A 12,684-nucleotide genomic window follows, 5' to 3' on the forward strand; every position below is an offset into this window, starting at 1 on the left:
TCCTGGCGGGCCCCTTGAGATGTCAAGTGGTGGAGCTGGGATGTTCCCGGGTTCTGTTAGCCAGGAAGCTCAGGTCAGGCTGCTTCCTTCCCTGGGGTCTGTCTCCAGCCCCTGGCACAGGGCCTGGCACAGGGCCTGGCACACAGGTGTCACTCCAGAAGAGCTCGTTGTGGGACTGAGTGGGAGAGGACCCACCTGATGTGGCTCTGCTGGTGCCCTAGGCTCTCGGACTCTAATAAGGAGAACGCGCTACACAGCTACAGCACCCAGAAGGGCCCCCTGAAGGCAGGGGAGCAGCGGGCAGGCTCTGAGGTCATCAGCCGGGGTGGCCCTCGGAAGGCGGACGGGCAACGGCAGGCCCTGGACTACGTGGAGCTCTCCCCGCTGACCCAGGCCTCCCCGCAGCGGGCCCGCACCCCGGCCCGTGCTCCTGACCGCCTAGCCAAGCAGGAGGAGCTGGAGCGGGACCTGGCCCAGCGCTCCGAGGAGCGGCGCAAGTGGTTCGAGGCCACAGACAGCAGGGCCCCAGAGGTGCCTGCTGGTGAGGGGCCACGCCGGGGCCTGGGTGCCCCCCTGACTGAGGACCAGCAGAGCCGGCTCAGTGAGGAAATCGAGAAGAAGTGGCAGGAGCTAGAGAAGCTGCCTCTGCGGGAGAATAAGCGGGTACCACTCACTGCCCTGCTCAACCAAAGCCGCGGAGAGCGCCGGGGGCCCCAAAGTGACAGCCATGAGGCACTGGAGAAAGAGGTAGGCCCCTCGCCCCTGCACCCCTCCAGTCCCTGCATTCATGCCCTGGCATTTGTCTTGCACTCCTACAGGGATGGGGAGCTCACCCCTGATCTGCTGTGAGTGTATACCCTACACTCCTGTGAACAAGAATCTTTTTCCTTAGACCTTAGTAGTTTGGTTTGGTTTTTTTTTTTTGTTTGTTTGTTTTTCCCCTAGTTCTGCCCTTAGCGACCACAGAGAAGCGAAGTGGGAAAAGAAGGGAGAGACCTGCCAGGCACAATGGCTCACACCTGTAATCCTAACATTTTGGGAGGCCAAGGTGGGAGGATCACTTGAGCCCAAGAATTCGAGACCAGTCTGTGCAACGTGGCGAAACTCCATGTCTACAAAAAATACAAAATCTAGCTGGGTGTGCTGGTGTGCACCTGTAGTCCAGCTACTTGGGTGGCTGAGGTGGGAGGATGCCTGGAGCCCAGGAGGCGAGGGTACAGTGAGCCAAGATCAAGCCACTGCACTCTAGAGTGGGCAGTAGAGCCAGACCTTGTCTTAAATTAAAAAGAAGAAGAGAGAGACCGTTATTGTGTTTATTATCTTCTGCACATGGCCTCTCTGCCTGCACTGACTCATGGAATCCTCACAGTGGCCTCCACCCCTAGGGTGGACCTTAGCAGTTTTACTGACGGGAAAACTGAGGCTCAAAGATGTTTCCTCTCTCACCTACATGATATGTAAATATCTGTGACCACAGTTTCCTGTTCCCAACCCTGTCTAGTCTTCTCTGGGCCAAGTCTCTCCCAGGTCATTGACCTGACCATCCAGGAAACAGCCCAGCATGTCCCCTGGCCCCATCTCACTCCAGGGCTGCTTGCCCCTCTTTCAAACCCCGAGCCATTCCTAAGCCTCCCAGGGACGCTGGGCTTGCATCCTTGTGGAGGTGGCAGCCTGTGGGCTCCTCAATGCCTTCCACCAGCCCTGCCCCAGCTTCCAGGCCCCACTGATCACCCTCCTCCCTCGTAGGTTCAGGCTCTTCGGGCCCAGCTGGAGGCGTGGCGTCTCCAAGGGGAGGCTCCTCAGAGTGCACCGAGATCCCAGGAGGACAGCCACATCCCCCCGGGCTACATCTCACAGGTAAGGCTGGGGGGCTGTTTTTGGTGGGGAACGGGCAGGTTTCTGATTGCGGTGTTATCAGAAAACAGCTGAGATTTTGGGAGCCCTTCCTGTGTGTGCTGGAACCCGTGGGAGGCATTTGACATGTGTCATCTCATTTAATTTCCCCACAGCTGGTGGGCCTGATCACGGTGCCCATTTTACAGACAAGGCCACTGAGCTCTGAGAGATTATGTGACTTGCCTGAGGTCACCCTGCCTGCAGGTGTCAAAGGTGGGATTTGAGCCAGGGTCCAGCTGACTGCAGAGCCTGTGAGTCCCCGTGTGACACTCTGCACTCGGACCCTTCCCCTGGGGAAGTGGGGGCCAGTGGCCCCAAGAGTCACTCCCTGAACACAGGGAAATCCTCTGAGGCCCACCAGGCCGAGGCCCCACACAAGGAGGTCTGCAGGACCGGGGAGTCTCCAGTGGCCCTCAGAATGCACCATCTGCCTAGGACAGTGGTTCTTAACTGGGTCCATTTTGTCCCCCTTGGGGACATTTGGCTGTGTCTGGGAACAATTTTGGTTGTCACAACTAGGACAAACTATCTAGAAAAAAAGTGTGTGTACACATATATAAGTTTATTATAAATTTTACCAATAAAAACAATGTTTAGTACACAGTTTACCAATATATAATTTTATTGTGAATGCCATATAGCAAATGGATTTTTCTCAGAATGCTCTCAGTGATTTTTCCATACTCTTGTATCCACAACTAATTAACAAACGGGTTGTTTCAACATGTATACTGGTTGACACTTTTCTCTATGGTAATGAATAAGATGATGAGACATTTGTCGAAACTTTGCTGGTCCATGTTGTGGGTGACTTCTTTGCTAAATCTGATAGTTGTTTTTTATTAAGAATATCTGAAAATATCCTATTATGAATATTTTTGCAATTCTTTGTTTTATTTACAATTTTATGGTTATAGCTGTGACACACTTTTAAGTTCAGTCTGTGTTATTGGCATTTTCTTATCACTTCTTAAGTCTAGACAGTCAGCCAAACAATAAATCAAGCCCTGCTGTGTATCGTTTACCGATTCCATGGTGTGAATACTCCCACTGTGGCTGATGCTGCGTTACCAGCATGAAGTCCCTGGACACAGAGTTGGGAAGAGATGTCAGATCATTCTATAGGATTTCCGCCATGCAGATACACTAGATGTGACTGACCCCAAGAGCACACATAATAAAACAGTGAAATAATTAGAAAGTAATAAATTTGAGTATCCATTACCTTGTCTTTAATGTAGTTAATTTAATTATAAGTATATAAATTTAATTTTTAATGGCTGTGCTTAACAACTACATCACAGAATTCCTAGAAATTTGACAATCAACTGTCTGCAGTCAGCATACCATAACCTAAAGTAGAAAAGAAGGCTGAGATACAGGCCCCAGGCAGGAGGAGCCTTCTAGAAGTTTCCAAGGGGAGGTCACGTGAGGGGGGCTCTCAGGAAGGTATTGTCTGGGGCATGAGAAAAAAGGCTGGTTGGTGCCTATTGTGGCGGCCTCCAGTGCTGAGCTAAGAGTTAGAAGCTCTGGCCAGGCGCGGTGGCTCATGCCTGTAATCCCAGCACTTTGGGAGTTTGAGGTGGGCAGATCACTTGAGGTCAAGTGTTTGAGACCAGCCTGATCAACAGGGTGAAACCCCCCTCTACTAAAAAAGAAAACAAAAAACAAAAGTTAGCAGGACATGGTGGTGTGTGCCTGTAATCCCAGCTACTCTGGTGGCTGAGGCAGAATTGCTTGAACCCAGAAGGCAGAAGTTGCAGTGAGCTAAGATCCTGCCACTGAACTCCAGCCTGGGTGACGGTGAGAATCTATCTTTTTTTAAAAAAAAAAAGCTCACTCCATGGACTTTTGGAAGTTTAGGGTCAGACAGTGACGTCAGGAAAGTGCTGTTGGAGTGGAAGGGGCTTGGGAGAGGGCCAGGTATAAGGCGCTAGGTTAGTGGCTGTAGGAGGGTGAATGTCAGGGGTCTGGAAGAAGGAGAATTTAGGACTGGATGACCAGATCTGTGGAAGGCAGAGGTGCCTTCGGAGGCCCTGAGGCTGGGGCTGAGACCATCCTGGGGCAGACTAGTGGATGGAGGTTCCACTGATGGAGGAGCATGCAGAGGAGCAGGGGTGGGACACAGATGGTGAGCCTGGGGGCTTACCCTGTCCTGGGGAGGGGCAGGGGAGAGGCCAGTGTTGTGCACTGTAGCCCCTCCCCGGGGCAGAGTAGGGAGTTGGGGGCCCAACACCCCAGATGAGGCAGGTGGGAGGACCTTGGAAAGCCCAACCAGGGGGCTTTCACATGCGCTGTGTTCTGAGGTGCTCCAGGGTTGCTTTCTGGGTGGGTGGGGCTGGGGTCTATTTGTACCCACCTATAATCAGAGCAACTTCATCTTTCTCCATTTTATTTTATTTTTATTTTTTTAGAGATGAGGTCTCTCCCTGTCACCCAGGCTGCAGTGCGGTGGCACAATCATGGCTCACTGCAGCCTCGAACTCTAGGTCTCAAGCAATCTTCCCACCTCAGCCTCCTGAGTAGGAACCACAGGTGCACACCACCATGCCTGGCTAATTAAAAACTTCTGTAGAGAAAAGGTCTCACTGTGTTGTCCAGGCTGGTCTTGAACTCCTGGGCTCAAGTGATTCTTCCACCTTGGCCTCCCGAAGTGCTGGGAGTACAGGTGTGAACACTACACCGGCTCATCTTTGTCCATTTTACTCACAGAGCCTGCTTTAGATTTCCTTTGGATAAAGGCTCTGCCACTACAGTGAAGTTTGAAAGGCACTGCTGTGGCTTCTCAGCTTACAGGTGGCAAAACTGAGGCCCACAGAAGGGTGTGATCTTTGAGCTGTGGGCAGACCTGTGTCTGGAATCCAGGCATTCTGGTCCCCACATGCCCCTCTGGGTACACCAAAGGCTGTCAGAATTTTATCCCGTTACAGTGGCATGGGCAGGGGGAGCAGGTGGGAGGGGAGAAGGGAGTAATTGGGAAATAGAGCTGAAGACCAGGCAGGTGGAAGAGTGACGCCAGATGCAGAGGGCGTCAGAGAAGAGGAGCTGAGTCATCTGTGTCGCCCTCAGGCATGGGAGGAGGCAGCTGGAAACTCTGGACCTGGAGGAGTGACAGCTGGGGAGGGATTCCCCAGCTGGTGTCTCAGGCTGAGTGGGTGCCCTTCCTTCAGGGCTTGGGGGCTTGCCGCTGTGGGACAGCTGTCGGGTGGTCTGGGGCTTCACCCACTGGATGTCTGGTAAAGAGGACCCTTCCCCACTGTTGCAGTGGGTGACAGAGGCATCTTTATCTACTTTGATATGCATGTTAGAGGCAGCAGCCAGAATCAGGACACCTTGGGCCGCTCAGGAAGGTAGGTCACAGAGCATTCCCTGGCCATCTAGGAGTCCCTCTTCGTCAACTGGGTCCTACCTCCCAATGTCAGCCCCTGCATTCCTGAGCTGCCAGGTCTGCCTGCCTGATCTGGCCCTTTTCAGAAGCTCAGTCCCCACCCCCACATTGCTGGGCACCCATTGGTGGGTGCGGCTGACATACGGTCTCCCTCTGTGCACAGGGTTCCTGTCCCATACCCAGGGAGCCTCGGGGGCTGGTCCTGTGAGGTCTGCTTTACAGATGCCGAGACTGAAGCTCAGAGGGGCAAGGGGCTTGTTCAGGTTCACTCTGAGATGCAGCCCGGATGAGGACCCCCCTCTGAGGTCCAAAGCCAAGTTCTGTTGTCCTAAGCCAGGAGACATAGAGGGCAGGGACAGAAGTCAGGGACAGCCACCTCTGTCCCCACTTGAAGCTCTTGGCCCTCACCCTTCCATCATATCGTCCCCTGCAGCCCAGGTGGGGCTGCTGGAGAGGCAGGGAGGTGGCCTGTGTGTGGAGGAGACAGCCCCTCATCTGGCCCTCTGTGCCTCAGTTTCTTCCCTGGCTCTTCTTCCCCTTCCCTTTTTAATTACCTTAAACTTTTTTTAATTATATAAAAAACATGTTTACATTTTCAAAAATAATTCAAACAAATTGAAAGGTTAGAAATCAACACCCTCACACTCCTTCCGCTGCCAGCTGCCGCCCCGGGGTCACATCGGTGGCTGCTGCCGCCTTGCTCACCTCTCAGTTTCCTGTGGCAGCTGTAACCAGTCACCACAGCTGCCTAAATAATGCACATGTATTACCTCACACCTCTGCAGGCGAGAAGTCTAACGTGGGTCTTGCTGCGCTGCAGCCGAGGCAGGACTGTGTTCCTCTGCAGGTGCCTGTGGCATCCCTTCTGTTGGCCGCCCAGGTCCCTTGGCTCTCGGCCCCTTCCTTCATCTTCAAAGCCTGCAGACGGGAAGTTGAGTCCTTCTCCCACCACGTCACTCTGACCATCCCTTCCTGGTCACACCTCCCTTAAACTCTTTGCTTCTGCCCCTTCGTCCACTTTTAAGGACCCTTGTGATTACACTGGGCTCGAGGGATAATCTGGGATAATCTCCCGATTTTAAGGTCAGCTGATTAGCAACCTTAATTCCCTTGGCAGTCGGAATTCCTCTTTGCCATGTAACATGACAGTCACAGACCCTGGGAGTAGGATGTGGACAAATTTGAGGGGACTGTCATTTTGCCCCCCATAATCTCCTCCCTACCTTTTCTGTGTTTTTGTGTCCAAGGACTGGGATGGACAGGTCTGCACATTTGTTCCCGTGAGTGAGATCATACCACACATGTCAGAAGCCAACTTTCACTACCTGATTTTGGGATCTTTTTCCACAGCATCCACATAAAAACTCTGTCTAGGCCAGGCGTGGTGACTCGCCTGTAATCCCAGCATTTTGGGAGGCCAAAGTGGGTGGATCGTGAGGTCAGGAGTTCAAGACCAGCCTGGCCAACATGGTGAAACCTCATCTCTACTAAAATTACAAAAATTAGCCAGGCGTGGTGGCAGTTGCCTGTAATCCCAGCTACTTGAGAGGCTGAGGCAGAAGAATCGCCTAAACCCGGGAGGCAGAAACTGCAGTGAGCCGAGATCATGCCACTGCACTCCAGCCTGGCCAACAGAGCAAGACTCCGTCTCAAAAAAAAAAAAAATTTGTAAAGCTCGATCCCATCATTTATTCAAGAGTTCCCCTGATAGGCATTTAGATTGTTTCCAGTTTTCATCTGTTACCAACCTTGCCGTAGGGAATAAATACCCTTGTTCCAGGAGTGTCTGTACACATGTGGCTTTCTGTGGGATCGGAAAAGGAGTGGACCTGCTAGGGCAGCCAGTGGGGTCGCAAAATGTGATGATGCCACCGGACCACCGCCTCACACACACCGTCACGGCGGACACTCCCAGTAGTGGGTATTACTAGTCTTTGAGATACTTGCCCATCTTGCCTACTAAGCCTTATTTTGTATTACATCATCAGTTTCAGCTCATTTTCTGAGCACCTGCCACATGTCAGGCCCTGGCCTAGACCCTGGGGACTGCACCAGTCAGGTGTTCTCAGTCTCAGGGAACTTTTATGGTTTGGCAGAAGCAGAACCTTTTGAGGCAGGGGAGAGGCTGCCCAGAGGCAGAGCTAGGAGAGACATTTAAACTGGGTTGCAGGTCAGTGAATTCCCCAGGGAGGTAAAGTTGCCAAAAAAGCATTCCAGGCAGTGGGAATAGCATGCATGAGCTAAAGCTCAGAGATGTGAACATGCTGCAACCATAACTACAAGATTGCTTGGCAGAGAAGGGCCAGGGATGAGACCGCAAACGTCAGCCATGGGAGCAGGGACTTAACTCTGTAGGACCCAGAGTCCCTGGAGGGCTTGAGGCAGGAGTGACAAGTGAGGTTTGTGAACGAGGAGCCGTGGGGTGGGGGTTGGAGCAGGAGTAGGTGCAGGCTGGAGGTGCCAGGGCCCAGGAAGAGGTGGTGCACCTGCCCCTGAGCCTTTTCTGGAGTCTGGGAAAGGGCCGCTATCCCAGAGGAACGGGCAGCCCCTGACACCCTGGCCTCCGGCCCGCAGGAGGCATGTGAGCGCAGCCTGGCAGAGATGGAGTCCTCGCACCAGCAGGTGATGGAGGAGCTGCAGCGGCACCACGAGCGGGAACTGCAGCGGCTACAGCAGGAGAAGGAGTGGCTCCTGGCCGAGGAGACAGCAGCCACGGCCTCAGGTATGGACCCTGGGTGGGGCACAGTGGGCTGAGCCCTCAGCCTCCCCACTGAGGCTCCTCCTGGCCAAACTAGCGAGGATTTTATCAAATAAGAGGTAGGGGTCTCAGTGCCACATTTGGGGTAAGGGTCAGCAGGGGTTGGAAGCCCCCAGAACTGGCCTGTAGCCCCTACTTGAAAAGGTGAAACTGAGGCAGTAAAAGACACCCTCCCCAGCCAGGTGCGGTGGTTCACGCCTGTAATCCTAGCACTTTGGAATGCCAAGGTGGGCAGATCACCTGAGGTCGGGAGTTAAAGACCAGCCTGGCCAACATGGAGAAACCCCGTCTCTAGCAAAAATATACAAAATTAGCCGGGTGTGGTGGTGCATGCTGGTAATCCCAGCTACTCGGGAGGCAGAGGCAGGAGAATCACTTGAACCTGGGAGGTGGAGGTTGCCACGAGCCGAGATTGCGCCATGGCACTCCAGCCTGGGCAATGAGAGCGAAACTTTGTCTCAAAAAACAAAAACAAAAACAAGACACCCTCCCCACCCCCAACACCACCACTACCATGGGTGGTGACTCCTCCCGCTCAGGGGCCTGCAGCCACCAGAGAATCTGCCTAAAGCCACACACTGCCCACATGCTGCAGGGAGAGGCTGATCTGTTGCGTCCCTGTCCTCATATGAGTGACTCCTCCCTGGGCACGTAGGCCAGACCTTGGGGAGAGCAGGGGAAAGTGTGAGTATTTTCCACCCCAGCTGTGTGCCAGGCACTGGGCCCCACATCTTCCCCACAGGAGCACCCTTCATCCTAGACAGTTCCCTCTGCTCCTGTCCACTGCACACCTGCTGTGTGCCTGGCACATTCCTAGGCACCACGAAGGGTTTGCAGAAGAATAGAAATGATGGCCAATGTCACATGATCTGAAGCTCACAACCTGCCAGTGCTGTGCCAAGTGCTCGTGCACTCGAACCCAGCCTGGGGCCAGTGTGCTCTGCATTTTAGGAAGATGGCCATTGCAGGATCCTGTGTCAGAGGCCCCATCCCCCTCAGCAGAGTCTGGACTTCACCCTGTAATCTAGCACTAAGGTTTCCGCTGTGAAATGGATAAAAATCACACTTAAGTGGAATAATAGAGACCATAAATAGCCTTATGTCCTTTCAGGGTGGGGATTGCCACCAAGAGTTACCAGAGGCTGGATGTGGTGGCTTATGTCTGTAATCCCAGCATGTTGGGAGGCCGTGATCACATGAGGGCAGGAGTTTGAGACCAGCCTGGCCAACATGGTGAAACCCTGTCTCTATTAAAAATACAAAAATTAGCAGGGCATAATGGCACGCACCTGTAGTCCCAGCTACTCAGGAGGCTGAGGCAGGAGAATCTCTTGAACCTGGGAGATGGAGGCTGGAGTGAGCCGAGCTTGCGCCACTTCACTCCAGCCTGGGTGACACAGCGAGACTCCATCCAAAAAAACAAACAAAAAAATGAATTACGAGAAACTTAGAATGTTCAGAGGTTTTGGATCTTAGAATTGTGGATAAAACTATGGGTGTGGCTTGTTTAATCCTCACAACAACCCTGAGTGGGAAAAAAGCCTCGGTCTTGGTCCTTAGGAGCTCACAGTCTGAGGATAAAGCCAACAGGAGCTAATGTTGGGACACTTACGCTGAGCCATGCTTTGTTCTAAATTCTTCACACACATCTTCCAATAACCTCATGGAGGAAAGGTACTTTGTTATCCTTGTTTTCCAGATAAGGGACCTGAGGCATGAGGGGTTAAGTCACCTGTGCAAAGTCACATAGATTTATGCTGACTCTAGAACCTGAACTCTTGACCACCAGGCTGGGCAAAGCAGATAGGCCTTGTTTGAGAGCCCTCTGAGTCTGCAGGGAGGGTGTACTGTGTGGGGTCCTACCTGGAAATCACTAGAACAGGAGATACCAGTGGTCAGACACTGAGGTATCTCCCCAGCAGGGTCCATCCAACAGGATTATCTTCCCTTAATAGATGGGCTCAGAGAGGTTGAGCAACTTACCGAAAGCCACTCAGTTTATGACACAGCCTGGGCTGCTCTGGACTCCTGGTTCAGTGCTCTTTGCACACCGTTCCTTGGTCCTATCTCCACCGGTACATGTGGCGCCTCAGAGCAGGTGGCACTTGGTGCTGCTGACCCCCCTCCAGTCTCTCTTGTGCCTCTCTGCCCTGCTTCCAGCCATTGAAGCCATGAAGAAGGCCTACCAGGAAGAGCTGAGCCGAGAGCTGAGCAAAACACGGAGTCTCCAGCAGGGCCCAGATGGCCTCCGGAAGCAGCACCAGTAAGATGATGCCGGGCCCAGCTGCCAACCCTAATGGTTATGAGTTGAGGAACTTTGCTGAGACCCCTTGGCAGAGGACACATCAGTTTGCCCCTAGCTGAGATTCCTGCACCAGTCTCATGGATGCAAGAAACAGAAGGAGAAAGTCCTCAGGCAGACCCCATGCCAGTCCTCACAGACAGTTCTTCAGGCGCCTTCTTGTCTTGGCTGGTCTCGGCCTCCACCCACCTCTTCACCCCTTTAGTCTCCCCTAGAGCTGGACTGCAGTGTCACTGTTGACCAGTATGTCTCTCCCTGCCCCAGAGCACAGTATTGGAATGTTGAGGCTTCAGGGACTTTAAAGATATGCTCCTCCAAGCCACTCTCTCTCATAGGGGAAACACCTGCAATCCAGAGAGGCTGTCACTGGTTCACAGCCCCACAGCAGGCTGAAGACAAACCTAGAGAGGGAACCCCAGAGTTCTGGGATGCTTTGAGTCTGCCATGACCGGACTCCAGACTTGGCAGGGGCAAGATAACCCATGCTGTCCTTTGCTCCTCCTCTGGGGCAGGTCAGATGTGGAGGCACTGAAGCGGGAGCTGCAGGTGCTATCGGAGCAGTACTCACAGAAGTGCCTGGAGATTGGGGCGCTGACGCAGCAGGCGGAGGAGCGGGAGCACACGTTGCGCCGCTGCCAGCAGGAGGGCCAGGAGCTGCTGCGCCACAACCAGGTAGGCCTGGCCCCAGGTTGGGGGAACGTGGGTGAGTCCCGGCACCCCTGCCCTGACCACTGTGCCCCTTCCAGGAGCTGCATGCCCGCCTGTCAGAGGAGATAGACCGGCTGCGCAGCTTCATCGCCTCGCAGGGCATGGGCAACGGCTGCGGGCGCAGCAACGAACGGAGCTCCTGTGAGCTGGAGGTGAGTGCCCTCACTAGCATCAGGCAGCCCGGTGGTTCTTGGGGCCCAGGGCTATGGCGCACTCTGCCCACAGGCTGGGTATCACCTGCTACGGAACTCCAAGTCCCCCAGTGGCTGGACCAGCCTAACTAGGCCAGAACATCTACTGTGCATCCAGTAGCCAGAATTCCGCCCTCCCACCTGGGTTGTATCACCTGCCTGCCGTGTACCATAGCAAGTCACTCCACCTTTCTGAGTCCCAGTAGCTCACCTGTAAAATGGCCCTAGCACCTCCCTTACTGGGAAATATTGGGGTAAGAAAATATGTGTGTGTGAGATCCCAGGATCACTCTAGTATTTTATTTTATTTTTGACAGAGTATCACTCGGTCACCCAGGCTGAAGTGCAGTGGCACGATCTCGGTTCACTGAAATTTCTGCCTCCCCGGCTCAAGTGATTCTCCTGCCTCAGCCTCCCCAGTAGCTGAGATTACAAGCTCTCACCACCACACCCAGCTAATTTTTTATACATTTGGTGGAGATGGGGTTTCACTATGTTGGCCAGGCTGGTCTCGAACTCCTGACCTCAAGTGATCCGCCCGCTTCAGCCTCCCAAAATGCTGGGATTACAGGCGTGAGCCACCACACCCAGCCTTAGTATTTTATTTCTTAACACCTAGGTGAGGCTCACCCTCTGCCTAGAACTTCTGTTAGTCCTTTTGGTCTGTTAACTCCTCCAATCTTCCTGACAGCTGCATACGTTAGCTACTGTTACTGTGCACATTTACAGATGAGGAGACAGACACAGGGAGGGCACGTACCTTACCAAAGCTTGAACAGCTGGCCTGGGACTTGAACCAGGCAGTCTGGCTCCAGTCTGAGCCTTTAAGCCTCCCCAGTCCTGGCTGAACTTGTTTCTTCCTTGGTCAAGTCAGCAGCACCTGGCCCTCAGGGTTGGGGAGGGGTTAGTGAGGTGGCCTGTGGGGTGGCCCAGCCGCTTAGGTTTATTTAGGGCTTCTTTTCATCTTCCTCAACCCAGAAGTGAGAGCCTGGTGCTGCATGAGGGCTGCAGCAGAGTTGACCATGAGATAGCCACTCACACAGGCTGGACAGGGGTGAGAGTAAAGGAAGGGAAAGCAGGGGAACCAGAGAGGGCTTCCTGAAGGAGTCTGACTCCAGGATGTCGAGGGTTTTAGTGCAGATAGGGACTGCATTCTAGGGGCCTGAGGCAGAGAAAAGGCAGGCTGCAGGGCGCTGTAGGCCAGGGTAGCTCTGGCTTCTGGCCCTGGGTCAGCCTGGCACCTATATCCCCAGGTGCTGCTTCGAGTAAAAGAGAACGAACTTCAGTACCTGAAGAAGGAGGTGCAGTGCCTCCGGGACGAGCTCCAGATGATGCAGAAGGTAGGTCCTACCACTGGGCGTGGGGGCAGTGGGGGCCTCTGGAGCCACCTGGGTGCCATCATGTGAGCACCTGCTCTGTGCCAAGCCCTTCACTTGCCTCA

General features: G+C 53.7%; 1 protein-coding gene across 5 annotated transcripts in view; it reads left to right on the forward strand.

Moving 5' to 3' along the window:
• The window catches only part of TRIOBP (TRIO and F-actin binding protein), a 79,316-nt gene that overhangs the window by 64,105 nt on the left and 2,527 nt on the right, over positions 1 to 12,684 (forward strand). For 4 of the 5 annotated variants that reach the window (XM_064368021.1, XM_064368020.1, XM_064368022.1 and 1 more), the window contains 7 exons: positions 222 to 747; positions 1,747 to 1,857; positions 7,859 to 8,006; positions 10,203 to 10,305; positions 10,857 to 11,016; positions 11,091 to 11,204; positions 12,497 to 12,583. In XM_064368021.1, the coding sequence (XP_064224091.1) occupies positions 222 to 747; positions 1,747 to 1,857; positions 7,859 to 8,006; positions 10,203 to 10,305; positions 10,857 to 11,016; positions 11,091 to 11,204; positions 12,497 to 12,583 (1,249 nt within the window). Of the gene's footprint in view, positions 1 to 221; positions 748 to 1,746; positions 1,858 to 2,009; positions 3,121 to 7,858; positions 8,007 to 10,202; positions 10,306 to 10,856; positions 11,017 to 11,090; positions 11,205 to 12,496; positions 12,584 to 12,684 lie in introns of those variants that run through there. The other variant, XM_064368024.1, reaches the window with a different exon arrangement.

This window comes from Aotus nancymaae, unplaced genomic scaffold, assembly GCF_030222135.1.
Source record: "Aotus nancymaae isolate 86718 unplaced genomic scaffold, 86718_ANA_hifiasm-v0.15.2.pri h1tg000076l, whole genome shotgun sequence".
Lineage (NCBI taxonomy): Eukaryota > Metazoa > Chordata > Mammalia > Primates > Aotidae > Aotus > Aotus nancymaae.